This window comes from Solanum lycopersicum, chromosome 7 (genome assembly GCF_036512215.1).
Source record: "Solanum lycopersicum chromosome 7, SLM_r2.1".
Classification (NCBI taxonomy): Eukaryota; Viridiplantae; Streptophyta; class Magnoliopsida; order Solanales; family Solanaceae; genus Solanum; species Solanum lycopersicum.
This window is the reverse complement of record NC_090806.1, coordinates 69,428,201-69,452,810: the sequence shown is the minus strand read 5'-3', so window position 1 is coordinate 69,452,810 and position 24,610 is coordinate 69,428,201. Positions and strand designations below refer to the sequence as shown.

Genomic DNA, 24,610 nt, shown 5'->3' with positions numbered 1-24,610 from the left:
TAATAAATGAGAGTATTTTAGGTTACAGAGAATAAATGGAGAATAAATATATGAACATTAATATATGACAGTACATCAAATATTAATCAAGCTCCACAACGTAACAGTCCATACTATATAAAGAGACTATATCATTTCTAAATAGCAGATGTAGAAACTCAAGACAAGCTTAACTGACAATGAGAATCATATAGTTGTCGGAGTCAAGATTAAGAGTTTGAAGAATCTAAATTGATTTATTTAAGGTTCATAAGTTAATATACATTTAAAAAAAATAATTTTCTAACTCAACATAGGATCTATACGAAAAAGCCAGTGAATTCGTCCGAACCCATAAATCCCTAACATTCCCAACTTACTAGGGATCGAGGCACAATTATTATAGTTGGTGCGTGTAAGAAAAAATACATTAACGAATAACCGAACCCCAACAACTCAAAGAAAGTTTATTTAAATTCTCAAATACCAGAAATTACAAACGCACATAAAAAAAAAAAATGTCAAACTTCACAAAGTGAAGCGAAACAATTCAAAACAAAATCAGGTAAAAATACATGCTCTTTTTTCTTAATTAGTCCCAACACTTCTCTAGCATACGCACTAAAATCCCACAAGTAGAAATTGGAGAGAATAGAGTGTACGCAGATGTTAACATCCATCGGGAACCTTAATTTTACATTGCTTAGGCAGATTCATTGCAGCTTCAGGACTGATTCCAAATTTCCCCAACTCAGATTTCTGGTTGCACATACACTGTAAATCAGCCTTGCGTAGCACTGCGCAACAATCCGGCGTCGGTTTCGGAGGTCTCTTCCCCATTACTGCAGGTAAACATAGCATAAGGTCATTGATTGTGACCTTGCAAATAACTTCTGGTGTTTCTGCAGCATTTATTGTTGCAATTTGTACTGTGATAATCAGTGCAAAAAGCAAAAAAATCATTGTACTATATGATTTAGCCATTTTGATGATGAATTGGTGAAGTGAGAAGGAATTGTTTGTTGTTATATAAGCAAAAAGGGATGGAAAGTGACAAGATTTGGATTTTGTTTATTTAAACTGTAACACTTGTGAACTTAGCATGTGAGTTTTAGGTTCACGGACTTTTGATCTTCTACAAAAACAAATCTTTGGTTATTTAATAATGCAATGTATGTACTATGTAGCACTAAAGTTAAGTGTGAGAATAAATTGAATAGTTCATTTAATCTCAGTCGTTCGCGTGTCCTGTTATAAGGGCATATTTAACCCGAAAGTATAACGAAGGAGTATATTTAGCCCAAAAGTATAACTAGGAGTATAACTAAGCTATTTCATATAGCACAGGGGTATATTTGACTCTTTGCCATATATATTTTCCTTCATATTTTTAGAATACAAGCCTTTTCTTATATCACACTAATAAAATATAGAAAGCGAAGTTTTCAATAAAGGTAAGTTGTAACTCAAAAAAACTAAGGAGGGTTGCAACTTTAAATCACGTCCTATAAATTTCAACTTTAAATCACATCCTATAAAAACTAAGGAGGTTGCAACTGTCAAAACTTTAAAATAGGATGTTCAAGCTACATTGAAAGCTTGAGACTCATCCATGGCTGCTTCTCTTCTGATATTACATCAAGGATGAAGAAGAGAGAAAGAGGAACTGTAAAGCATTGTTTGTGAGGATCTGAAAAAGTGATTCATATCTTTTTGTATGTGTACATTTATAATAGATGATATGGAAAATATCTAACAAACTACAGCTGTCAATTAACTAACTAAGTAACCAACTTAATCAATAAGTAAGCTAATCTAACTGTAAAGGAGTAAAAATGTAATATATGTATATACATTATTTCAATACCCCCCCTCAAGTTGGAAGGGGTGTAAGAACTGCCAACTTGTCAAGAACAGCTGCATGCTTAACACCAGTGAGAGCTTTGGTCAGGACATCTGCAAGTTGATCAGAAGTAGGAGTGTGATGTAAAGAAATGAGACCTTCATTCAACTGATTTCTCACAAAATGGCAATCTACTTCGATATGCTTGGTTCGTTCATGGAAAACTGGATTCTTTGCAATATGTAAAGCTGACTGGCTATCACAATAGACAGCAATAGGAGTGGAAAAAGGGACAGTAAGTTCCTTGAGAAGTCTGTCCAACCATACCAATTCACCAACAACCTTCCGGATGGCCCCATATTCAGCCTCAGCTGAAGATAAGGAGACAGTCTCCTGTTTCTTAGATTTCCAGCTAATGGGGCAATTTCCAAGAAGAACCAAGTAACCACTAACAGACCTCCTAGAATCAGGACATGAAGCCCAATCAGAGTCGCAAAAAGCTCTGATGGTATAGGAGGGATCATTAGACATGAAGAGGCCCAAAGTAGGATCATTTTTTAGATACCTTAATAGATGAAAAACAGCTTTCAGATGTGGTTCTCTTGGAGCTTGCATAAATTGACTAAGATGTTGGACACTATAAGCAGTGAATCGGTCCTTAAGGAACCCCCGAAAGGGCTCCCATCCCCTAGCGAGTGAAGTGCTTACGCCCCCCCCCCTTTTTTTTGTTTTGGCACTAGTGTTGTGTTAGTGAGAAAATTCAACTTGCCAATCAGTTTCCTATAATAGGTAGGATCTGGTAACAAAATCCCTTCTTTAGCCTGTAGCTTCACATTAGGATCAAGTGGTGAAGTAAAACTGCTGTAAGTAATGCAGTCATACTCTTTGAGTAACTCAAGAACAAACTTTCTTTGAGAAATGAGTATACCATCAGTCTTGTATAATATTTCCAACCCCAAGAAGTAATGCAATTTACCTAGATCTTTGATCTTGAAGCTGTCATGTAAAAATGCCTTGAGCTGTTAGATTTCAACTAAATCAGTTCCAGTAAGAAGAACATCATCAACATACACTGCTACGAAGATAACAGAATGATCTGTCTTTTTATAGAAAAGAGAATAATCATTCAAGGAGTGTTGATATCCCCTGGAATATAGAGCCTGAGCTAGCTTGTCATACCATTGTCTGCTGGCCTGTTTCAGACCATACAATGACTTTCTCAACTTGCAGACCATGCTAGAGTCACTGAGAACCAGACCTGGTGGAGGTTGCATGTAGACCTCTTCATGAAGATCTCCATGAAGGAAAGCATTATTAACATCTAATTGGTAAATGTCCCAGCCTTTTTTAGCTGCAGCGGCAATCAAGGTTCTCACAGTTGCCATTTTAATGACAGGAGAAAAAGTTTCAGTATAATCAATACCAAATTGCTGAGTATATCCCTTCACCACCAGCCTGGCTTTGAACCTTTCAATGCTACCATCTGCTTTATGTTTCACTTTGTACACCCACTTACATCCAATAGCTTGTTTAAGTGGTGGTAGAGGAACTAGATCCCAAGTGTGATTGTCATGTAGAGCATTAAACTCTTGAGTCATTGCCTTTTGCCAGGCAGGATTGATAGCAGCCTCTTCATAAGAAGAAGGCTCATTGTCATGACAAACACTCTCAACAAGATTCTGACTATGATGGCTCAATGATTCAAGTGCAACATGTTGGTTTAAAGAAAACAAAGCATTGAGGGATTGAGATGCAGGTTTCAAGGGATGTACATAGTCATTAAGGTGGACAGGAATCTTAGATGTCCTGGTAGACTTTCTCTTTTCAGGAGCATGTTTGGTAAATGATGGTGTGGAATCAGCAAGTATAGGTTCAGGAGGATTTGTTGGCAAACAACTAGGACTAACAATTGGAATAGTATTGTGTGGTGATATAGGAGACATCTGAATGGTAGTATTGGGATGACAACTTGTATTACTTGACACACAGTGCATATGCTCCTCATCACAATCATTATCAGAAAAAATAACATCAGGAATATTTTTGCACGAATCAGTAAAAGAAGGCAATTTAAAAGGAAATATGCTCTCATGAAAAACAACATCTCTAGATATATGTATCTTCTTAGTAGCTAGACTTAGGACCTTGTATCCCTTGGTTCCAAAAGGATATCCAACAAACACATGAGGAGTAGTGTTAGGATCAAATTTGTGGTTGAGACTTTTTGGAGTAGTGGGGTAACATAGGCAACCAAATACTTTCATGTGGGAATATTCTGGTTTTCTTTTCTGTAAGAGTTCAAAAGGGCATTTTGTTTTGAAGTGAGTTGTGGGGAGTCTATTTATTATATAGTTTGCTGTGAGTAGACATTCTCCCCAATATTTAATTGGAAGTTGAGATTGGAACAAGAGTGCTCTGGCAGTCTCCAACAGATATTTGTGTTTTCTTTCAACAACACCATTTTGTTGTGGTGTGTATGGGCAACTCTTTTGGTGGATAATGCCTTTGGACTGAAAAAACTGATTGGCTTCTGTGTTTGTAAATTCCAGACCATTGTCTGATCTAATAATCTTGATGGGAGTATTGAATTGGTTTTCAACAAAGATGACAAATGCTTTAATGACTTGCAGGGCATTACTTTTGCATGATAACATGTGTGTCCAAGTGCATTTACTATAATCATCCACCATGATAAGGAAGTATTTATACTTATCATGTGTTGCTACATGATATGGACCCCATAAATCAATGTGAAGTAGTTCAAACATGTGCTTGGTAAAAGTGGTTTTTTCAGGAAAGGGTATTCTTGTTTGTCTAGCCATAGGACAAATGTTGCACAAAAAAGGTTGTTTTGAAGAGAAATGAGCAGGTATTGATGAGATATCCTTCATTTTGCCAAAAGGAACATGTCCAAGTCTATTATGCCACATCAAATCTACATCATCTTTATAGAATGCAGAAAACACAGGAACAAATTTTGTCTTATTGATACTCACAGTAGAGAATGAGGAATTACAATGTTTTTCATTGCAAGGCAAACTAGAGACACTAAACTGCTTCTTTCCAGAACTAGTATTCATGACATTAGTAAAACAGACTGAATTTTTCAAGCAATGAGAGCACAAGAGATAAAGGCCATCTTCCACTTCACCAATTTCCAGAGGCCTCTTCATTGAAGGGGCCTGCAGAAGACATATTTTCTCAGTAAAAGAAATGATGCTTTTATGATTTAAAGTCAAACAATGTACAGAGATTAGATTGTACTTGAAAGAAGGAGCATATAAAACTTTGTGTAGAGTAATTTCAGGTGTCAAATGAACACTACCAATTTCAGTTACTTTGACTTTATAACCATTTGGAAGATTAATTAGAACAGGATATGGTAATTGTTTAATATTGGTCAGATGAGGTCTATGGAAGGTCATGTGATTAGATGCACCTGAATCTATGATCCATATGTCTTTTCTTGCTTTTGAACAGTTACATGACAATTTACCAAATTCAATAGAAGAGATTCTGTTAGAACATGCTACAATACCTACAAAGTTTACAGATCCATTGGCAATGTTGTTATCTGGTGATTCTCCCATGTTTGTGGGATGAAAATGTTATACAAGGTTCACCAATTGTTCATACTGATCCTTAGAAATGCTCAGTTGTAGCTGGTCTTTAGAAGTGTTTAGCTGTGGTTTTTCCTTTCTCATATCATCATCTCCAGTAGACAGCATGTTTGCAGAAGGTCCTTGAGCATGTACTACTTTCTTACTTTTCCAATCAGAGTTGTTGTTATTCCTTTGGTTCCTTTCATTCTGATAGTTCTGATTGTTTTGGGGGTAACCATGAAGCTTGTAGCACTTTTCTTTGATGTGGCCTGCTTTCTTACAGAAATCACATACAACTCTGTTTCTGTGAGAAGATTGACCAGCCTGTGGTGAATAATTTGTTCTAAAACCACCTCCACCATCATAATTTGATTTAGAACCAGTATCATTATTTGCATTATATCCCCTAAATCTTGAAACGCCAGCATTAAGAGATGTGGAGGCAATGCTTAACTGATTGCCAGGTTTAATTTCTCTTTGTCTTTCATCTTGGACAAGCAGTGAAAAAGCTTGTGTCAAGGAGGGTAATGGATTCATCATCAAAATACTGCCTCGTACTGCAGTATATGCTTCATTTAACCCCATTAAAAATTGTATAAGTCTCCTGTCCTGTTCTGCTTTGTGTACACTCTCCTTTGCACCACAACTACAAGTACAATTACACTGTGTTTTCACATTTAAACTACTCAACTCTTCCCACAATTTCTTCATTTTTGTATAGTAACCAGTAATATCAGAAACTCCCTGTGACATATCATTGATTTCCTTTTGAATTTGATATAGCTTCACACCATTGGTTTGATCATATCTATCTTCCAACTCCCTCCAGAGTTCAGCTGCATCATTCACATATTCAACACTATCAGCAATCTCCTTGCCTAAAGAGTTCAAAATCCAGGATGTGACCATATTGTCACACCTTTCCCATAGACGAAAATTTGGGGAACTGCTGGCTGGTTTTTCACACTCGCCATTAATAAATCCAAGTTTGTTCTTTACTGATAACGAACGCAGTACACCTCTTCTCCAAGATCTGTAACCAACTCCATCAAACAGATTTGATACAAGCATTGCACCCGGATTATCAGATGGATGCATGTATAATGGACTGGATGAATCAATTCGAGGAATGTTGGTAGTAGTAACATTGGAATTGGTATTGATAGTCATCATCAACAGTTATCAATTCGTAAACAGTTGGATGAACAAAAACAACAACAAAAAAACAGAAGATTATGAAGTTTTGAGATTTTTCAATCGAGATGAAGAAACTCACATAATCTGCAGATCGACAATACACGAAGGATTTGATTACGAAGAAACATCAACCTCGCTCTGATACCATGTCAAAACTTTAAAATAGGATGTTCAAGCTACATTGAAGCTTGAGACTCATCCATGGCTGCTTCTCTTCTGATATTACATCAAGGATGAAGAAGAGAGAAAGAGGAACTGTAAACCATTGTTTGTGAGGATCTGAAAAAGTGATTCATATCTTTTTGTATGTGTACATTTGTAATAGATGATATGAAAAATATCTAACAAACTATCTAACAAACTACAGCTGTCAATTAACTAACTAAGTAACCAACTTAATCAGTAAGTAAGCTAATCTAACTGTAAAGGAGTAAAAATGTAATATATGTATATACATTATTTCAATAGCAACAATAAATTTCAACTCTCTAAAACCTCTACATAGCAAAAATAACTGATGAATCAATCATCTACAAGAGGTCTCTTGATCCAAGTGGAACCAAAACGACTGATAAATTATCGGTGCTGCCATCTAAATATGCTTTCTCAATGAGTTGGTGAGCCATTAATGATGGATCTGAATCGTCCTCTATTTCATTTAGAAAATCACACACTGCCTGGGAGTTAGTGAGTTACACTTTCAAATATTCCATCAGATGCAACCACCAAAAACTCATCTTTTGAAGTTAAAGATAGCCAATCAGTAACTTCAGGATCAGCTATGATGACATATCTGAAAAATATAGCACAACAAATCCATCAATGTTATGATATTCACATGTTATATTCATCAAATACACAGGAACTGCAATGTTACCATTTTGGTAGCTTACCACAAGGATCGAAAGATGTACCGTTGTTACAGTTTTTCAATGTGAGTTATAATAGATTTCGTAGACAGATTTCTCAAGGTGTAGCACTGATGTTAACTCTTATTTGCATAACAAATGCCTTGGCGACTTTCCCTTGCCGGACTGTAAGTAGATATATAGGTCGAGGATTTGAATAGCTGAATGTTGTGGGAGAGCCATCGAGCTAGCCTCCTCTAGTTATTCCTAATCAATAACAAAAACAAAAAGTGCAATGTGTCTACAATGAAATATCGTCAATGACAAAAATAACAAGATAGACCCTTATGATTAACTCAACTCACAGCAATCCTTCTATAGACCGTTGAACTCGTTCAAGATACAATTTTTAAACCCCTTTATCACTATCACTTGCTTTGACGTGAATGACACATTTTATCCTGTCAGAAAAAATCCTCTTTACAACAATATTATCACAAATCTACGAAGGCAAAGGAAATTAAAAGATAAAGAGTTTCTAGTGGTGGCATCTAGACAAACTTTACCCAGGGAAGGTGTCATCTTAAATCAATCAAAATATATATTTTTCATCCTAAACTCACTTAAATAAAAAAGAATCTATTCTTACTTAAACACTTAACATTTTTAAAAACATTTTCATTTTAGTATCCTTTTATTTTATAATCAATTTAATTAAAATATCTATGAATATAAACATCATGATTAATAAATTGTAAAATCATTGGACATCTCTTTTGAAGTTTGAATTTCAAAAGCCAACGCATTATATTCTTAGATACTGATACACACCATGTGACTAGTGACTTGTGGGGCAGTTTTTCTTGACCAAAAATCCGTATTGCTAAAATATGACCCTTTTTTTTGTTTTATAAATACCAATGAGCTAAGTTATAATATAATATTGTTCATAAACAAAAAAAAAAAAGAAGAGAGAATATGAACTTGTCTCTTCTTCTTGTAGTTATTTTTCTTTGCTTTGCTTCTCCTTCACTATCAGTAAGATGCAATCCGAAAGACAAAAAAGTCCTTCTACAAATAAAGAAAGACTTAGGCAATCCTTACCATTTAGCTTCATGGGATCCAAACACAGATTGCTGTTACTGGTACGTCGTAAAATGTGACCGGAAAACCAACCGGATAAATGCTCTCACCGTCTTCCAAGCCAATATCTCCGGCCAAATTCCGGCAGCCGTCGGAGACCTTCCATATCTCGAAACATTGGAATTTCATCATGTTACTAATCTCACCGGAACAATTCCACCTGCAATTGCGAAGCTCACAAATCTCAAAATGTTAAGGCTCAGCTTCACTAACCTTACAGGTCCGATCCCTGAATTCCTTAGTCAGCTGAAGAATTTGACGTTGCTCGAGTTGAATTACAATCAATTTACCGGAACAATCCCTTCTTCCCTCTCTCAGCTTCCGAATTTGCTAGCGATGTACTTAGATCGTAACAAACTCACCGGAACAATACCGGAATCGTTTGGGAGATTTAAAGGACCAAATATACCAGATCTCTACCTTTCACACAACAGCTTGACCGGACATGTGCCGGCATCTTTAGGTGATTTGAATTTTTCCACGCTTGATTTCTCCAGGAATAAGCTTGAAGGAGATGTTTCGTTTTTGTTCGGGAAGAATAAGACGAGTCAGGTAATTGATTTATCGAGGAATTTATTGGAGTTTGATATTTCGAAATCGGAGTTTGCTGAGAGCTTGATATCATTGGATTTGAATCATAATCGAATTTTTGGTAGCTTACCACCAGGATTGAAAGATGTACCATTGCAGTTTTTCAATGTGAGTTATAATAGACTTTGTGGACAGATTCCACAAGGTGGAACGTTGCAGAGCTTTGATATTTACTCTTATTTGCATAACAAATGCCTTTGTGGCTCTCCCTTGCCGAAATGTAAGTAGGTATGGAGGTCGAGGATTTAAATAATCGAGAATTGTAGTAGAGGCAACTAGCCTTCTCTAGTCGTTCCTAATCATATTTAGTGCTCTTTTCGCTTTTTATAATCCGTATGCGAGGATCTAATGAATATAGTCTCTCTATCAATAAACTTATGAAATTTTACGAAGTAGGTTGTTGATCAATATTACTACCTTGATTCATGTCTTCATCTTTTTTTTTTTCTTTTCTCAAGTTGCAATATTTGAAAGCAAATTGAATTGGGCATGTAGTTACAAACTTTGAAGTTAGTTAGTCAATTTGAATCTTGCAATAGTCAAATGAGCTAAAGTCAAAAGTGTATTAAAAAATTTATAAAACAAGTGCATATAAACAGAGTTGAACCAAAGGCTAATAGATGGTGCAAATTGAGGTGCATTTCATTATGGTCGTGTTTTTTGTTTTCATTGGAGGAGTTCTCAACGCAAAGTCCGTGCTAAAGTTACTGAATTTTTCAATAGAAGTACAGAATCTGTGCTAAAATTATTGAGTCATACACTGTGGAACAGTTGCAAGATTAGATGAAGGAATTGGTTCTTCATTGAGAAATTATTTTCACAACTTACATTAATCTTTATCGATGTTAATAAACTCTAGAGCTCGAAAATAAGACCCAGTAATTCATATTAGAGTCACCGATCCTAACATTTGAACAATAACTAACATTGAATGCAACCTCTATAATTCTTGGAAAGTCTGATTTAAATCATCTTTATTTGATTGTTGTGGTTGAATCTCTTGCACTCGTTCAGAATGTGGAAAAAGTTGTGCACGACTTATGTGCTTGAATGACAAACAACCAATTTAGATATTTACGATAAAAAAGATATACAATAATATGTTATCACGAAGAATGTCATTTCAAAACAATGTTATGCAATTACAACTTTGTGTCATTAAATTTGTGATCGATATAATTGAGAAAACATTCCAAATGAAGTGGGGACACAAGTTTTGTTGTTTGGGCTTAACATTAAACGTTGATTAGTAACATTTTTTACAAATAAGTTATGGCCCATTCAACTTAATCGAGGTTTCAGTGCTACCAGTACCATAGTTCCATTTACGTCGAAATAATCTTGTGTGATTACTTATAGATTGAATTGAAATAGCCTTTTAATATCTTGTTCATATATAAAAAAGACATTTTATAAAATGACAACATAGATAAATCTCTCCTAATTAACAACATTGAAGCACATAAATAAAACTTACACAGTCGATTTTTCATCAATTTTATCTTTTTTTCTTTTTTGATAACACATGTCGATTTACTTTTACAAATATGAAGGATCATTTTTGTCACTGTATATGAAAGATGAAAATACATTATTTAAAAGTTAAAATCAAATGCCAAGTTGTCCATTTATTACCTATAGTTATTGTGTACTAGTGTTGGGCCAATTTCTGTCGGCCCATTAAAGAAAAAGAAAAATTTAGTACGAAAATTGTCATAAACAGTGGCGGATCTAGGAATTTCAGGTTGTGGGTGTTCTAAATTAAAAATATAAAAAATATGTGTTAACAGTAAGATTCAAACCTTGGCACAACAACACTAAAAAATTCTTAAGCACCCATCCAGGAGTCATTGGGTCAACTAAATCACTTATTCATTGAGTGCTCTATGTTAATTTTATACAAATATCTATCAATTTCTACATAGATACATATATTCCGTAACGAAGTTAATGGGTGCTCGAGCACCCCGCGAACACCATGTGGGTCCGCCTCTGATCATAAAGTATTTAATGTGATTTAATTTTTTCTAGAGTAATTAACTCTATTACGTATAGAAAAATAACAATCAACAAATTTATCTTTCGTTTGAGAAATATAGCTCCTTAGCGCATATATTTAGAGATTCTCTGGTTTGATAATATATTAGAATAAAAAGAATTAGAAATTAGAAGGAAAAAAATAAACTCTGTAATAGTTAATAGAATTAATTGGGATATTGTAATTTATTGTTATTTTTAGGAATGAATTGTAATAATTTCATTTTTCTACGCACACCACCTACCCCACCCTAAATAGCATGTGATAAATATTTACTTCTAACCTATGTGCCAATATTTGATGGACCAATAAATTATAAAAGTGTAATAAATGGTAATAAATCATTTAAAGGTTATGATTGATATGAATGAAAAATAATAATTTGTTTTTCTTTTTTTAATAATTAATTATATTTCTTATTTGGTAGTTAATATATAATATTATATTAAAAATATTTGCGTAATTTAAATAAATATTATTGAGATAAAATATTTTGAGTCAATTGAATCCAAAAATTGAAATAAAAAGATAGTCAAGTGTTAGAGTAAAATGTTAGTAGAGTAGTAGAACATTGCTTAGCTTTCCTTATAACTAATTTTTTCGTATTAAAATTTTCAACCTTTTAGTACATGTTATTTTATTTACTTTGATTATCATATTTTTTTTGCTATTAGAGGAAATTAGTCACTAAAATAATTTGATTAGGCTTTATAATTATAGTTTGTTAATTATGATTCGTAATTTCATGTTAAAGAGGAAAAAGTGAGTGAGATTGGGAGAGGAAGGAGAGAGGCGAGTGAACTAGGGAGAACGATGAGAAAGGCAAGCACGAGAGGGTAGAGAGTGAGAGAGGGGAATTGTATTTTTGTATATTTGTTGAATTATATATGTATATCTGTCAAATAATTGCATATATATAACTATTATACATATATATATATATATTTATATATATGACGAGCAAGATTGTTAGAGGAAGAAAAAAGGTGAGCGAGATGAGGAGAGGAAGGAAAAAGGCGAGTGAGAGAAGCGAATTATATTAGTATATATGTTATATAATTGTATATGCATATGCATCATTTATATTTGTAAAAGTAAAGAGAGGCGAGAGATGAAGAGACGAGACGAGAATTGTGCACCTAATTATAACTAAAAAGAGGCTACACGTGGTAATTAATTCAAACTATAGATATATCTACTAATTAATTAATATGTATTTCTTTACTCACGTAATTTTCGATCTTATTATCATTTTTTCTTTCTCTATTCTTTTGTATTCCGTCCGTTTAAAAAAAAATGTCTCTATTCATTTTTAGTTTGTTTAAAAAAGAAAGTTCTTTTTTTTACAACACTTTAACTTTAATTTTCCACGTGACATGTTTAAGACCACAAGATTAAAGGATACTTTGATACATTTGAAATAACTTTAATTTTGAACCACAAGATTAAAAAATCTTTCTTCTTTTCTTAAATTTCGTTCCGAATCAAATTAAATTAATTTTTTTAAAACAAAGGGAGTATTTAACTTCTTCAATATTGTATTTTCTAATTTCACCGTCAACCACCAATAGAACTACGCAATACACTAATATTATCAGATTTCACTTATGAAATTATGCTTCGATCAAACGAAAAAAACAAATAATTGCAAAACGCCGGGATGATAGTGCTAGAGGTCGGTGGCCGATAGTCAAAGAACACGACAATTTCAATTTTTTTATTATTTTGTATTATTATAATAAATAAATTTTGTAATTAAATAATTGTGGCTCTTCTCTTTTTGTTTTTTATTTATTATTTCATTCTTTCTTTTTCACTTTTTTTTCCAATTTCCAACTTTAGAGGAGCCAACTCTTTGTAGTTGCCGTCCTCAACTTTATTGCTAAAAACTAGAGCTAGAATAACCTATATATAGTGCCTTTAATTTAGTCAATTAATTTAAATTCACAAATATTAAAACGTGCCATCAACACTAAATTCCCAAAAGCATACTTTAATTCTTTCTTTACAGTTTACAATCATAGTATTTGAATATATATATATATGTGAGAGAGAGATTAATTTTAAGAAAATTATTATATATATTAAGTAATTTTTTTCATTAAAAATTGAATAAATAAATAAAAAACAATAGTAATTTAATCTTTGCCGAAATATGAGTTAAAAACTTGCTCATATTTACGTCAAACTACATAAAAAGAAAATATTTTTCTATTTTAGTTATTTGAAGAGAAAACACAAATTTTATTTGTATTTATTGTACAAAATGAGATGTGATCGAAAATTGTGGGGAATAAATGACATGATTTGTCTTTTCTAAATATAATATAAAAAATGAAAGGAATACTACTTTTCCAAAATTTACGTATACGTTAACATATTGTCTCATATTAGAAAAAAAAAAAAAGAGTCATGATTTACCTTTCTAAATCTACCCACAACCACTATAAATTGTAATTTAAGACCATTATTATTATTAGAAGAGAGTACGAAATTTTTTTTTCCATTTTTTTTAAGATTATATATGTCTCGATTCTCGATATATAATATAAAGTGATGTATTTAATAGATAAAACCCGTAAAATAATGAATCATAGAATAGAAGAGAGGAAGATTTTTTTTAATTTTTTCAATATTTTAAAAAATATATAATAAAATAAATTGTGTATTTAAAATATCGAAATTGGATTAATAATTAACATAGGAAAGAAAATATATGGCGGTTTGATTACTTTAATAATTGACTAACCCATAATGCATTTTACATAATCACAAGAACAACTCGTCCATTTATTGATAGAGAATTCAAATAAATAAGTAATTTATAAAAAAGTAAATTATTATCTAGTAAATACCAATAAATTAAGCTATAAGTAAGCTAAGCAAAAATGATCGTTGAGTTAATTTAATTTTATATTTTTTTCGGTTTTTCCTATCAAATAAAATAAATGATAGATATACTTTTGAACTGTTGTAAATGATATGTAAATACTCTCTGTTATATTTTTTGACATTATTACCTATATCGTCCAAAAAACTAGAGCATATATATCCTTTATACTAACGGACATACACGTGTCATAATTTTATCTATCAATTCGAAATTTATCGACGGATAAGATTATGTCACGTGTTCATATTTAGTCTTCTGTTAAAGTGAAGACATATATGCTCTAGTTTATAGACAAAGGTATCAATATTCCAAAAATATATTGGAGAGTATTTAAATAAAATTTACTATAGTTCATAATATATTTATCATTTTTCTCAAGAAAGTTAAACCCTTGTATTTACATATGTACATAAATCGCCAAAAAAATAAATCATCGAATCAAATCAAAAAATTACTTGCGTCAAAGTTTAACTTATCAAACAAAATTAAACTACAAAAATTTAATGTTCAATATCTATTTTTAGTTACCGATTATCAAATTATTAAAATTGAACCCAACACCAAACCTTCCCTTCAATAATATTGAAATGACATGTACCAAAAAAAAATGCTTGGATTTGTTTTATAATATTTAATGATATTTCCGTATTTCGAGATTCAAATAGATTTAATTTGATCGTAACTATTATTTTTTATATCTAAATTCATTAAATATTTTGAAGATTTCATATCCATATTCATATTTACCGTCAAACTTAAGTTATTTGACTGTTAATATTTTAATAATTTCATATTTACGGTCAAATTTAAGTTATTTGACTGTCAATATTTTGAAGATTTCATATTTACGGTCAAACTTAAGTTATAATATTTCGAAGATTTCATATTTACAATCCAATTTAAGTTATTTGACTGGTAAAATTTTAATGATATCACGTAAATTGAGACAGATGGGATGTGACGGAGTTAATGCTTAGGTGTAAAAATTAAAAGATGAGTTGTTGAATGTAGAAGAAGCTTATTGCATTTATTTTACCCCACATTATCAAAGTGGGCCTCCATTACCTTAACTGGCTTCATCTCCTCATAGTCTTTGCGTGTCCACAGCCCAAATCTTCTCCTTCTCTCTCTCTTCCTCCTCTGTTTTTGCTCCAAATCAAAGCAAACACCCATCTCTCTCTGTTGAAGAGTTTTCTATAATTGACAAGAACAGTCAAAACCTTTGAAATTAACAAGAAAACGAAGTTCGTTTAAGCAAATCTTTGGTTTTTTTTTTTAAGTAAGGTAACTTGTTAATGGATTATAGTCAATCATATGGTTGTTCAGTTTGATGTTTGGACTAGGGATGATAATTTTGTATGTTGAGTAATGGGTAATTGGAGATTCATTGACTTGACGTCTCTGCTTTGCATGAAGTATAAAACAGTTAGTTTTTGTTGCTCATTTTGGATTTAACCATTAGTGTTGACTGGGTGTGTTTAATTTTTTGTGGGGTTGTTGAAATTCTGGGTTTTATAGCTTCATGTTGAATTTAAGTGGAAGTTTTAAGATGGGGTTTGATCTTTTTGTGTTATTGCAGTAGTACTGGGAATCGCGGGGGAAAGGGAGATGTCTTTTGTTGGTGTTATTGTTTCTGATCAATGGCTACATAGTCAATTCACTCAGGTGGAGCTTCGCAGCCTCAAATCGAAAGTATGGTTTCGACTCCTTTTCTATCTGCTTGTTGGATTTGATTGATGTATTGTTTTTTGAATGTGATGTTTATAATCTGTTGGTTTGTTTGTTTTTTTGGTTCCTTAGTTCATTTCAGTTAAGAGTCAAAATGGTAAAGTTACAATTGGAGACTTACCGCCTTTGATGGCGAAACTAAAGGCTTTCAATGAGATGTTTAATGAGGAAGAGATCCGGAATATCTTGGCTGAATCAGGTTCAGATGTGAATGATGAGATTGATTTCGAAAGCTTCCTTAAAGTGAGTATTTAATTAAGTTTTTTTTTTTTGTATTAGCGAGTCCATTTGGTTTGTTTACTCATTGCTGTTGACTGAATGGAAATGAACAATGTAGATTAGTCTAGTAGTTAAACAAAGTTTTCAGGGGTTCTAGCTGATTAACAAGAAAGTAGAATTTGCTGTACTTTCACCTCATTATTCTGAATTTTAGTTTAGTGACATTATGGTCAATTGCTTGTGTTCGACAGACATACTTGAATCTACAAGCTCGAGCTGCCCCAAAAGTAGGCAGTTCTAAAAGTTCGTCGTCCTTCCTGAAGGCTTCCACAACTACACTCCTTCACACGATCAGTGAATCAGAGAAATCATCTTATGTTGCTCATATAAACAGCTATTTAAGAGATGATCCATTCTTAAAGCAATTTCTTCCAATAGATCCAGCTTCAAATGCTTTGTTTGATTTGGCAAAGGATGGAGTTCTTTTATGGTATTTAAACTTAACCTGTTTTTATGTTATTCTATGATGAGAGTTTCTGTTGGCTCATTATACTTTTCTTTATTTGGTTCATTAGTAAGCTGATCAATGTAGCTGTACCTGGCACAATAGACGAGCGGGCTATTAACATGAAACGAGTAATTAATCCATGGGAGAGAAATGAGAATCACACCCTTTGCCTCAATTCTGCAAAGGCTATTGGCTGCACTGTTGTCAATATTGGCACTCAGGACCTGGTTGAAGGACGAGTGAGTTCAATATTTTTTCTTCATTTGCATTACTTCAATGAACCTCTGGGATGTATGTATAAGTTTTTTTTCTCTATATCTTTGCAGCCTCACCTAGTACTTGGGCTTATTTCTCAAATCATAAAGGTTAGGTCCTGATTTATATTTCTATGTGTTCTCTGCCTAGATTTTATGGAGTCGCAAAAGGGCACTACAGTTATGGCAGATTATGTTTGGTTAATCGTATAGCACTTGAAATTTGGGTTGATTATACTGACTTTTTTCTGTCTCTCTCCTCTCCCGGTTCTTGCCGATTGTGTATCTGAAGATCCAACTATTGGCAGATCTCAACCTCCGGAAGACTCCTCAGCTTGTGGAACTTGTGGAAGACAGCAATGTAATTTAATCTCTCTTGTCCGAAGCGGCTCTGGTTTTATTTCCAATCCATGTGCATATCTACGAACTATACAAGCAAATATCTGATTATTGTTAACTTGTTCAGGATGTCGAGGAGCTCATGGGGTTAGCTCCAGAAAAACTCTTGCTAAAATGGATGAATTTTCATCTGAAGAAAGCCGGTTACAAGAAAACTGTGGCAAATTTTTCTTCTGACTTGAAGGTATATATATTCTTTGTCTTCCCCCTGTCCTCCCAATATCAATTAGTTAAAAAGTTCCCTTTAAAGGAATTCTTAATTTGTTTACCCTGTCAAAATAAAATAGAAGTTCCTTAGAAAGATAATCATAGAAATGAAGATGCAAGACACATTCCAATCCAGGTCAGGGTATAACATAACAAATAATGTGGTGTAATATCTAAGCTACACCTTAAATAATGTTGACTATTTGGATTTTAAAGCATATTGACCTCTTGGCAATTATATATTTATGCTCTTTCCTGTAGGATGGGGAGGCCTATGCTTACCTGCTTAATGTACTTGCACCAGAGCATTGCAGCCCAGCAACCTTGGATGTCAAGGATCCCACTGAGAGAGCTAACTTAGTTCTTGAGCATGCGGAGAAAATGGATTGCAAAAGATACCTAGATCCTAAGGACATAGTTGAAGGCTCATCCAATTTAAATCTTGCTTTTGTTGCACAAATATTCCATCAGAGGTAGGAAAACTAACATGGCTTCTCTCTTTTTATCTTTTGTGATTGTCCGCAGTATGATACTTAGGACATAGTTGAAGGTTCATCCAATTTATAATCTTGCTTTTGTTGCAAAAATATTCCAGTAGAGGTAGGACGGTAGGACCCTAACGTGGCTACACTTTTTTTAATCTTTTCTAGCTCCTTTTGTTGTTGTGCTCAGTATGATACTTGGCAACATAATCATAGAAGCACAAGAGGGGTAATCACATTATTTTTGAGGAACATTTCAAATGCTGTAAAAGCAATCATGTATTTATTGTGCATGCACAACTACATTTTCCTCTCTTTTGTTTATTGCTTGAGATATCTATTTTGCAAATATTCCTGATTGATGCTCCACTTAGATTCTAAAACAATGTGCCTACAAAAGTCACCATCTGCCTTTTACATTTTATGTATTTCTGGAGCCTTCTGTTGTCATTCTAAGTATGAATGAGTCTGATCTCTGCATTTTCTGTTTTCTTGTTATATTATTTTGGTTTTGGTTTGAGTTGCGAAAGGAAAGCGTTTTTTTAGTTGAAGCAGATGGCCATTGTTGAGAAATGGGTTTCTTTTTCAGGAGTGGATTGTCTACAGACAGCAAGAAGGTATCCTTTGCAGAGATGATGACAGACGATGAGCTAATTTCCAGAGAGGAGAGATGCTTTCGATTATGGATTAATAGTCTTGGGATAAACTCTTATGTCAATAATTTGTTTGAAGATGTAAGAAATGGGTAAGTGATTGGTCTTGTTACATGGATCACTCCAGATATGAAAAAGGACGCCTGCTTGTAAAAGTTGTAACTTGACTTTGTAGGTAGAATTTAACTCTGCCTCAACTTTACCATTCACTTTTGTAGATGGGTACTTCTGGAGGTGTTGGACAAGGTTTCTCCAGGATCTGTTAATTGGAAGCACGCAACGAAACCTCCAATAAAGATGCCGTTTAGGAAGGTTGAAAACTGCAACCAAGTTGTCAAGATTGGGAAGCAGTTGAAGCTTTCCCTTGTAAATGTGGGAGGAAACGATTTTGTCCAAGGGAATAAGAAGCTTATACTTGGTAATGTCTCAAATCCGTTTTGTTTGTTTCACATGTGAATTGTGAGGCTTTATTCCCTTCTTGTCTATGTGTGAACATAATCACTTCAAAGATTTATGAGCTCCCAAGATTCTATGATTTAATACAATTGGGCTATTACTTTATTCAAGCTTATTGATGGTATTATGTATTATAAATGATTCCATCAAGGAACTTTTGGGTTGTTTTCCTACTATAATCATTCTCTGTGTGATGTGTATAATGATTCATCTTCAATAAGCTAGCAAGCTAAGACACAACATTTTTCTTACATAGTAAGACGTGTCCAGTTATTGTGGTGCTAAAAGTAAAGAAATCTTCCAGGACCCTGTAAATGAGTAGTCTCGAAAATTGGATTATAATTTTAACCAATGCGGAATTTTAGTTGTATTATTCTCAAGGCTTGTTAATGTGGTTGCACTTATTGAATCATCATAATTCATGGTTTAGCAGTCTTACCTAATATGTGAGCCCCTCATTATTGATGATCTGTTATTATGCATCCTTAGCAGTGAACTTTTTGATCTTGTGTGTTTTTTCATGCAACTAAATACCTTAGTTTTTCTTCTTTGAGTGATATGCTTTACGACATATGTAAGCCTTGTATTAGTGCTTCTTAGCACATCACTTATGTATTCATATATATATTCTTTTCCAGCTTTCCTGTGGCAGTTGATGAGGTTTAATATGCTTCAGCTTTTGAAGAACTTGAGATCGCGTTTCCGAGGGAAGGAGATTACTGATGCTGATATTCTCTCTTGGGCAAACAAAAAAGTCAAAAACACTGGAAGAACATCTAAAATGGAGAGTTTTAAGGTGAAGTATCACCAGTTCCTGTTCAATTGGCGTAAGTTTCAACTTTGTCTGTGATTTTAACTTGCAATTAGTGGTTTTTGTTTAGGATAAGAGCCTTTCAAATGGATTGTTCTTTCTCGAGCTTCTCAGTGCTGTGGAGCCAAGGGTTGTTAATTGGAATCTTGTCACCAAGGGTGAAAGTGGTATGGAGTTTATTTGTGCAAAATTTAGTATCTCGTCTTTTTTTCTCTTCTTGGGCATGCAGGCAGTCACTCTCCGTTACTGAACTGACAGAGTCTTCTCTTTCACTTACACAATCAAGAATGCCAACTTGCCCTTGCAATATTGAATCAACTTTCTAGCGTGAACTACTAGCTTTGAACTCTTCCTTAGTTTATGGATTGAGGAATTTGAATTTCTAGAGAGTGCAACTTACTTTCTAGGCTTTTAATGCTTGCGGTCTTCTATCTAACATCATCCAAAAGAATATCAAGTTTCTCAAAAGGGTCATAGTGCAACAGGGTTTTACACATTCTGATTTTTCATTCTACTTGGTCATCTTATGGGATGCAGTGCTCCAAACTAAAATTTCTTTTGTTCTGTGACAGATGAGGAAAAGAAGTTGAATGCTACCTATATCATCAGTGTTGCACGGAAACTTGGGTGTTCTATCTTTCTGTTGCCTGAGGATATCATGGAGGTGAGTATGCTGTCATTTTGAATTGCTGCTAATAGTTCCTGTGTCCATTATAGTAGGCTTAACAAGAACCAGATAGACACAACACAAACTTTCCAAGGTAAAAAGAATTTAAAACCTTCTAGGACTTTAAGACATGTTTAAAACAGAGACTATCTGACAAGTGAGACTAGCTCTAGTGGTTGAGCATCTCCACCATGAATAGGTAGGTTGAAGGTTTGAGTCACGCTGGATGGAGGGTAAATGGGAACACTATTGATCCTTCTGATAGGGTGGGTGGGTAAAAAAACAAACTATTCTTTGTCCACTTACAATACAGAGAAAAGTATGCCCGCGTCTGCTTCATCCTATATTCTTCTCTGTGCAACAATGTATTCCTGAGACCTGATTATGACACTAATCCTTCTTGGGGTCACGTGTGGACAGGTTAACCAAAAGATGATCCTCACTCTCACTGCCAGCATCATGTACTGGAGCCTTCAGCAGACAGCGGACGATATAGAGTCTCCTGCGAGTACTGTTGCATCTGATGCATCACCAGCAAGATCTATGAATGGCTCTATGTCCCCCTATACTGCTGCTTCACCTGATGCATCCCCTGCACCTTCAATTAGTGGAGCATCATCAGCTACTCCTGACGCATCTCCAGCACCATCTGTAAACGGAGATGAGGAAAGCCCACTTATTACTGAAGTGTCAAAGTTGGAGTTGGTTGCTGACTATGCACCATCTGATACTCCTGAAGTGTCAAAGTCGAAGTTGGCTGCTGATGATGCACCATTTGATGCCACTGAAGTTTCAAAGTTGAAGTTGGCTGCTAACGACACTCCATCTGATACTACTGAAGTGTCAAAAGTGGAGTTGACTGCTGAGGACGCACCATCTGATACTACTGAAGTATCACAAGTGGAGTTGGCTGCTGACAACGCACCATCTGATACTACCGAAGGGTCAAAATTGGAGTTGGCTGCTGACAACGCACCATCTGATACTACTGAAGTGTTAAAACCAGAGTTGGCTGCTGAGGACGCACTGTCTGATACTACTGAAGGGTCAAAATTGGAGTTGGCTGCTGAGGACGCACCGTCTGATACGACTGAAGGGTCAAACTTGGAGTTGGCTACTACCGATGCACCATCTGATGGTACTGAAGTGTCAAAGCTCGAGTTGGTTGCTGACGATGCACCATTTGATACGTTAGCATCTCCAATGCAGTCTCAAAATGTAGAGATACCATCAGATGCACCCTCATCCTCACTACTTGAGGATACACAACAACAGTACAGCCTCTTCTCATGAAGTTGAAAATGAAGGTACAGAACCAGATAATGAACTATAGTTAAATGTTTTCGTCTTTACAGCTACGAGGGACAAATAATAAGCTAGCGGGAGAAAGCAAGAAGAACATAAACGAAGAGAACATACATGTGTTTTAGATGAATTATACTCAAAAATGCGAAATGCTTTTAGATACAAATATAGATAAAAAGTACACAATGTTATCAACTCAGCACGATAGTACCTCTGGAAGAATCAACTGTACTATTTCCAATTTTGTTTCCTGCTACTTTTTTGTAGTTTTTTTTTTTATTCTCATCTGAATGTAAGTAGAGAATTTGATTCATTAGATGTATGATTTATATTTTGAAAATATTCTCAGTAATTCATACTTTTTATTTTTATTTTTTGAGGTTGCAACACTAATATAATAATGGAGAAGGGAAGAACATTAAAAATGTTATGTATTTATTCATTTGATTTAATGTAAACATACTACTATAAAAGTGTAGTTCTTTTGAATGATGAAGTAGACTTTTTCACGATATATATTACTACTTCCAATTGTGTTTTTTCGTGAGAATTTGATCATGTTTAACTTCAAAATTTTGATAAAATTCGATACGTTAAACGTAACGATATTACATCATTAAACAACCTTTACTAGTTTTCCGCATAACTTGTGTTTCAAACTCACAATATATGTGTGAATAAACAAACTTTGCAAATCAAATTACGTATAACACACATTTTCACATCATTATTCAAGGTCCATAAATAGAAAGATATTATCATAAATCTTATAATATATTAAAACTTGTGATATAATTATAATTTTTTTAATCTCAAAAAAAAAAAATGTCTTCGAATTATATTTGTTTCTCTATATTTCCCTCTCTTTGTTACTGCTATTTCATCTCTGCCAAAATCCCAAAAGGTATTCCAAGGCTAATTTCACTTCTCCCCATTTTTTACCTCTTCACAATTCTCCCACTGTACTTTTCTTCTGCGTTTCTCACAGCAATCACCACTTTCTCCATTACATGGCTTGCCATCTTCAAGCTCGTGCTCTTCGCTTTCGATCAAGGTCCGTTAATTCACAATGCATCCAATCCAAAAATCATATCACTCCCCGTCTTCATTTCCATAGCCGCTCTACCTCTCAGAACCACCTTTACACCGAACCCTAACAGAAAAAACCCGATGAGTTCAGCTGTACAACTTGTCATATTTGCGGTACTCATGGAGATTGTTCTTCATCACAAAAGTGTAATTCATCCAAAATTAGTGTTGATTTTCTACAGTGTGATGATTTTCCTTATGATTGATATTCTAATTGCGTTGCCTTCTCTTATCGTTAAGAATTTTCTGTGTTTAGATATAGAAATTGAATCACCATCGGATGAACCTTATTGCTCAACTTCGCTACAGGATTTTTGGGGAAGAAGATGGAACCTCACCGTAACACATACGCTGCGTTTCACGGTATATAATCCGGTGAGGTTAGTGTTGTTGAATGTGATTGGTAGGAAGTGGGCCCAACATAGTGCCTCGCTGGCAACTTTTTTAGTTTCGGGATTAATGCATGAGCTGATATTTTACTATGTTAATAATGGCGTGAGACCTTCGGGAGAAATAACGGGCTTTTTTATGTTACACGGGCTTTGTTTATCGGTGGAGATTGAGGTAAAGAAGGCTTTGAAGGATACATTGCGGTTGCCCGGGCTTGTTTCGGGCCCATTAGCGGTTGGGTTTGTGGTGGTTACTGCATTTGGGCTTTTTTTCCCACCAATAATTAGGAATGGTGTAGAAAAAAGTATACTCGAAGAAGTTGGGTTTTGCTTTGATTTTCTTAAAGATAAAATGCTTCAATTTGTTATTTTTGATAACATTTGTAATTTTGGCTACTAATGTGATGTATCATTATTGATTAATTTTAGATTTGGTCTTCTCATATATACTAATTTCTCCGTTTTAATTTTCTTTTTTCTTCCGTCTATAACATGTTTACAATCACATAATTAAAATATTTTTTAACATATATTTTACATATACTTTAATTTTAAATCACGAATATAAAGGCTATCTTATGAAAATAGATAAACAAATTAAAATAAAGGCTATCTCGCCGAAAAAGAGACACTTCATTTAATAGACTAACAAATTGTATATTGTAATGAATTTTTTCAGTGTACTTCATGAGTTTATATGAATATAGAATTTATTGATTTAAAAATTTTGGTACGAGGGATCTTTTAGTATGTTAGGCAAGATATTTTTGAAATAAAAAAATAGTAATGTTTGATTTCTTGTGTGGTTATTAACTTGAGGATAAATTGTATTAGAATTAATAATCAATATTAGGATTCAATAATAGAGCAAGATAAAATGATGAAAGTGACAAAAACATCATGAATCCTCAAATCTTTTACTATTAAATAAGATTAATGGTATTTTAATGAATAAATATTTTTTATAACTTAATATATATTATTTTTTATATAACAAATCAAACAATTATAATATCATAACAACAATTCAAATACTATTAATCTCATCATAATTTGTAATTCAAATCGAACAATCCTTACATTATTATAACCAAAGAATGTAGTACAGTAGATGAAGTTATTCATTCTTTAATTAAAGGTTTTAGACTCAAGTCATGGGTGTAAAAAAAATCCTTCACAAAAGAGTGTTTTCCCTCGAGTGAGATTCTACAGCGACAAAAATCTATAATAATCAAGCTCTAATACGAATTTCAGACATAAAAATTAAAAAAATTTGAAAAGAAACTTACATTACTACTTTTTTTGGTGT

At 33.7% G+C, this 24,610-nt stretch overlaps 5 protein-coding genes and 1 long non-coding RNA gene across 11 annotated transcripts; 3 read left to right on the top strand and 3 right to left on the bottom strand.

Annotated features, from left to right (window-relative positions):
• Positions 1 to 648: 648 nt before the first annotated feature.
• LOC104648550 (putative lipid-transfer protein DIR1) lies at positions 649 to 963 on the bottom strand. The gene has a single exon (XM_010325992.2). It carries the CDS (start codon positions 961 to 963, stop codon positions 649 to 651), a length of 315 nt encoding a protein of 104 aa, XP_010324294.1.
• A 4,467-nt stretch (positions 964 to 5,430) lies between these two features.
• LOC138337032 (uncharacterized) lies at positions 5,431 to 6,594 on the bottom strand. Its single transcript, XM_069287492.1, has one exon. It carries the CDS (start codon positions 6,592 to 6,594, stop codon positions 5,431 to 5,433), a length of 1,164 nt encoding a protein of 387 aa, XP_069143593.1.
• A 292-nt stretch (positions 6,595 to 6,886) lies between these two features.
• Positions 6,887 to 7,931, bottom strand: LOC104648551 (uncharacterized). The gene is made up of 3 exons (XR_011210920.1): positions 7,835 to 7,931; positions 7,515 to 7,736; positions 6,887 to 7,414 (listed from the first exon to the last, which is right to left on the bottom strand). It is a non-coding gene; the product is annotated as an uncharacterized lncRNA (long non-coding RNA).
• Positions 7,932 to 8,430: 499 nt separating this feature from the next.
• On the top strand, positions 8,431 to 9,613 carry LOC101261838 (polygalacturonase inhibitor protein). Its single transcript, NM_001330726.1, has one exon. It carries the CDS (start codon positions 8,448 to 8,450, stop codon positions 9,429 to 9,431), a length of 984 nt encoding a protein of 327 aa, NP_001317655.1. The 5' UTR covers positions 8,431 to 8,447; the 3' UTR covers positions 9,432 to 9,613.
• Positions 9,614 to 15,175: 5,562 nt separating this feature from the next.
• LOC101262133 (fimbrin-1) lies at positions 15,176 to 22,194 on the top strand. 6 transcript variants are annotated; one of them, XM_004244031.5, is made up of 15 exons: positions 15,176 to 15,418; positions 15,714 to 15,826; positions 15,935 to 16,105; positions 16,333 to 16,571; positions 16,657 to 16,828; positions 16,916 to 16,954; positions 17,136 to 17,204; positions 17,310 to 17,426; positions 17,711 to 17,922; positions 18,521 to 18,676; positions 18,803 to 19,002; positions 19,679 to 19,836; positions 19,922 to 20,018; positions 20,424 to 20,515; positions 20,939 to 22,194. In XM_004244031.5, exons 2-15 carry the CDS (start codon positions 15,743 to 15,745, stop codon positions 21,809 to 21,811), a joined length of 2,679 nt encoding a protein of 892 aa, XP_004244079.1. In that variant the 5' UTR covers positions 15,176 to 15,418; positions 15,714 to 15,742; the 3' UTR covers positions 21,812 to 22,194. The 6 variants fall into 6 exon arrangements, with proteins under 6 accessions (XP_004244079.1, XP_010324298.1, XP_010324296.1 ...); XM_010325996.4 differs by having other exon boundaries at positions 15,185 to 15,413; positions 15,717 to 15,826; XM_010325994.4 differs by having other exon boundaries at positions 15,185 to 15,413.
• A 427-nt stretch (positions 22,195 to 22,621) lies between these two features.
• LOC101263733 (probable long-chain-alcohol O-fatty-acyltransferase 5) lies at positions 22,622 to 23,746 on the top strand. The gene has a single exon (XM_026032169.2). The coding sequence runs from the start codon at positions 22,649 to 22,651 to the stop codon at positions 23,699 to 23,701; it is 1,053 nt and encodes a 350-aa protein (XP_025887954.1). The 5' UTR covers positions 22,622 to 22,648; the 3' UTR covers positions 23,702 to 23,746.
• Positions 23,747 to 24,610: the final 864 nt, after the last annotated feature.

Bases quoted from the DNA above. Each gene is read 5' to 3' on its own strand.
- LOC104648550 (XM_010325992.2), bottom strand. From the start codon at position 963: ATGGCTAAATCATATAGTACAATGATTTTTTTGCTTTTTGCACTGATT.
- LOC138337032 (XM_069287492.1), bottom strand. From the start codon at position 6,594: ATGACTATCAATACCAATTCCAATGTTACTACTACCAACATTCCTCGA.
- LOC101261838 (NM_001330726.1), top strand. From the start codon at position 8,448: ATGAACTTGTCTCTTCTTCTTGTAGTTATTTTTCTTTGCTTTGCTTCT.
- LOC101262133 (XM_004244031.5), top strand. From the start codon at position 15,743: ATGTCTTTTGTTGGTGTTATTGTTTCTGATCAATGGCTACATAGTCAA. The intron at 17,205-17,309 runs GTAATTTAATCT...TAACTTGTTCAG, and splicing joins AACTTGTGGAAGACAGCAAT to GATGTCGAGGAGCTCATGGG. The intron at 19,837-19,921 runs GTGAAGTATCAC...GTTTTTGTTTAG, and splicing joins CTAAAATGGAGAGTTTTAAG to GATAAGAGCCTTTCAAATGG.
- LOC101263733 (XM_026032169.2), top strand. From the start codon at position 22,649: ATGTCTTCGAATTATATTTGTTTCTCTATATTTCCCTCTCTTTGTTAC.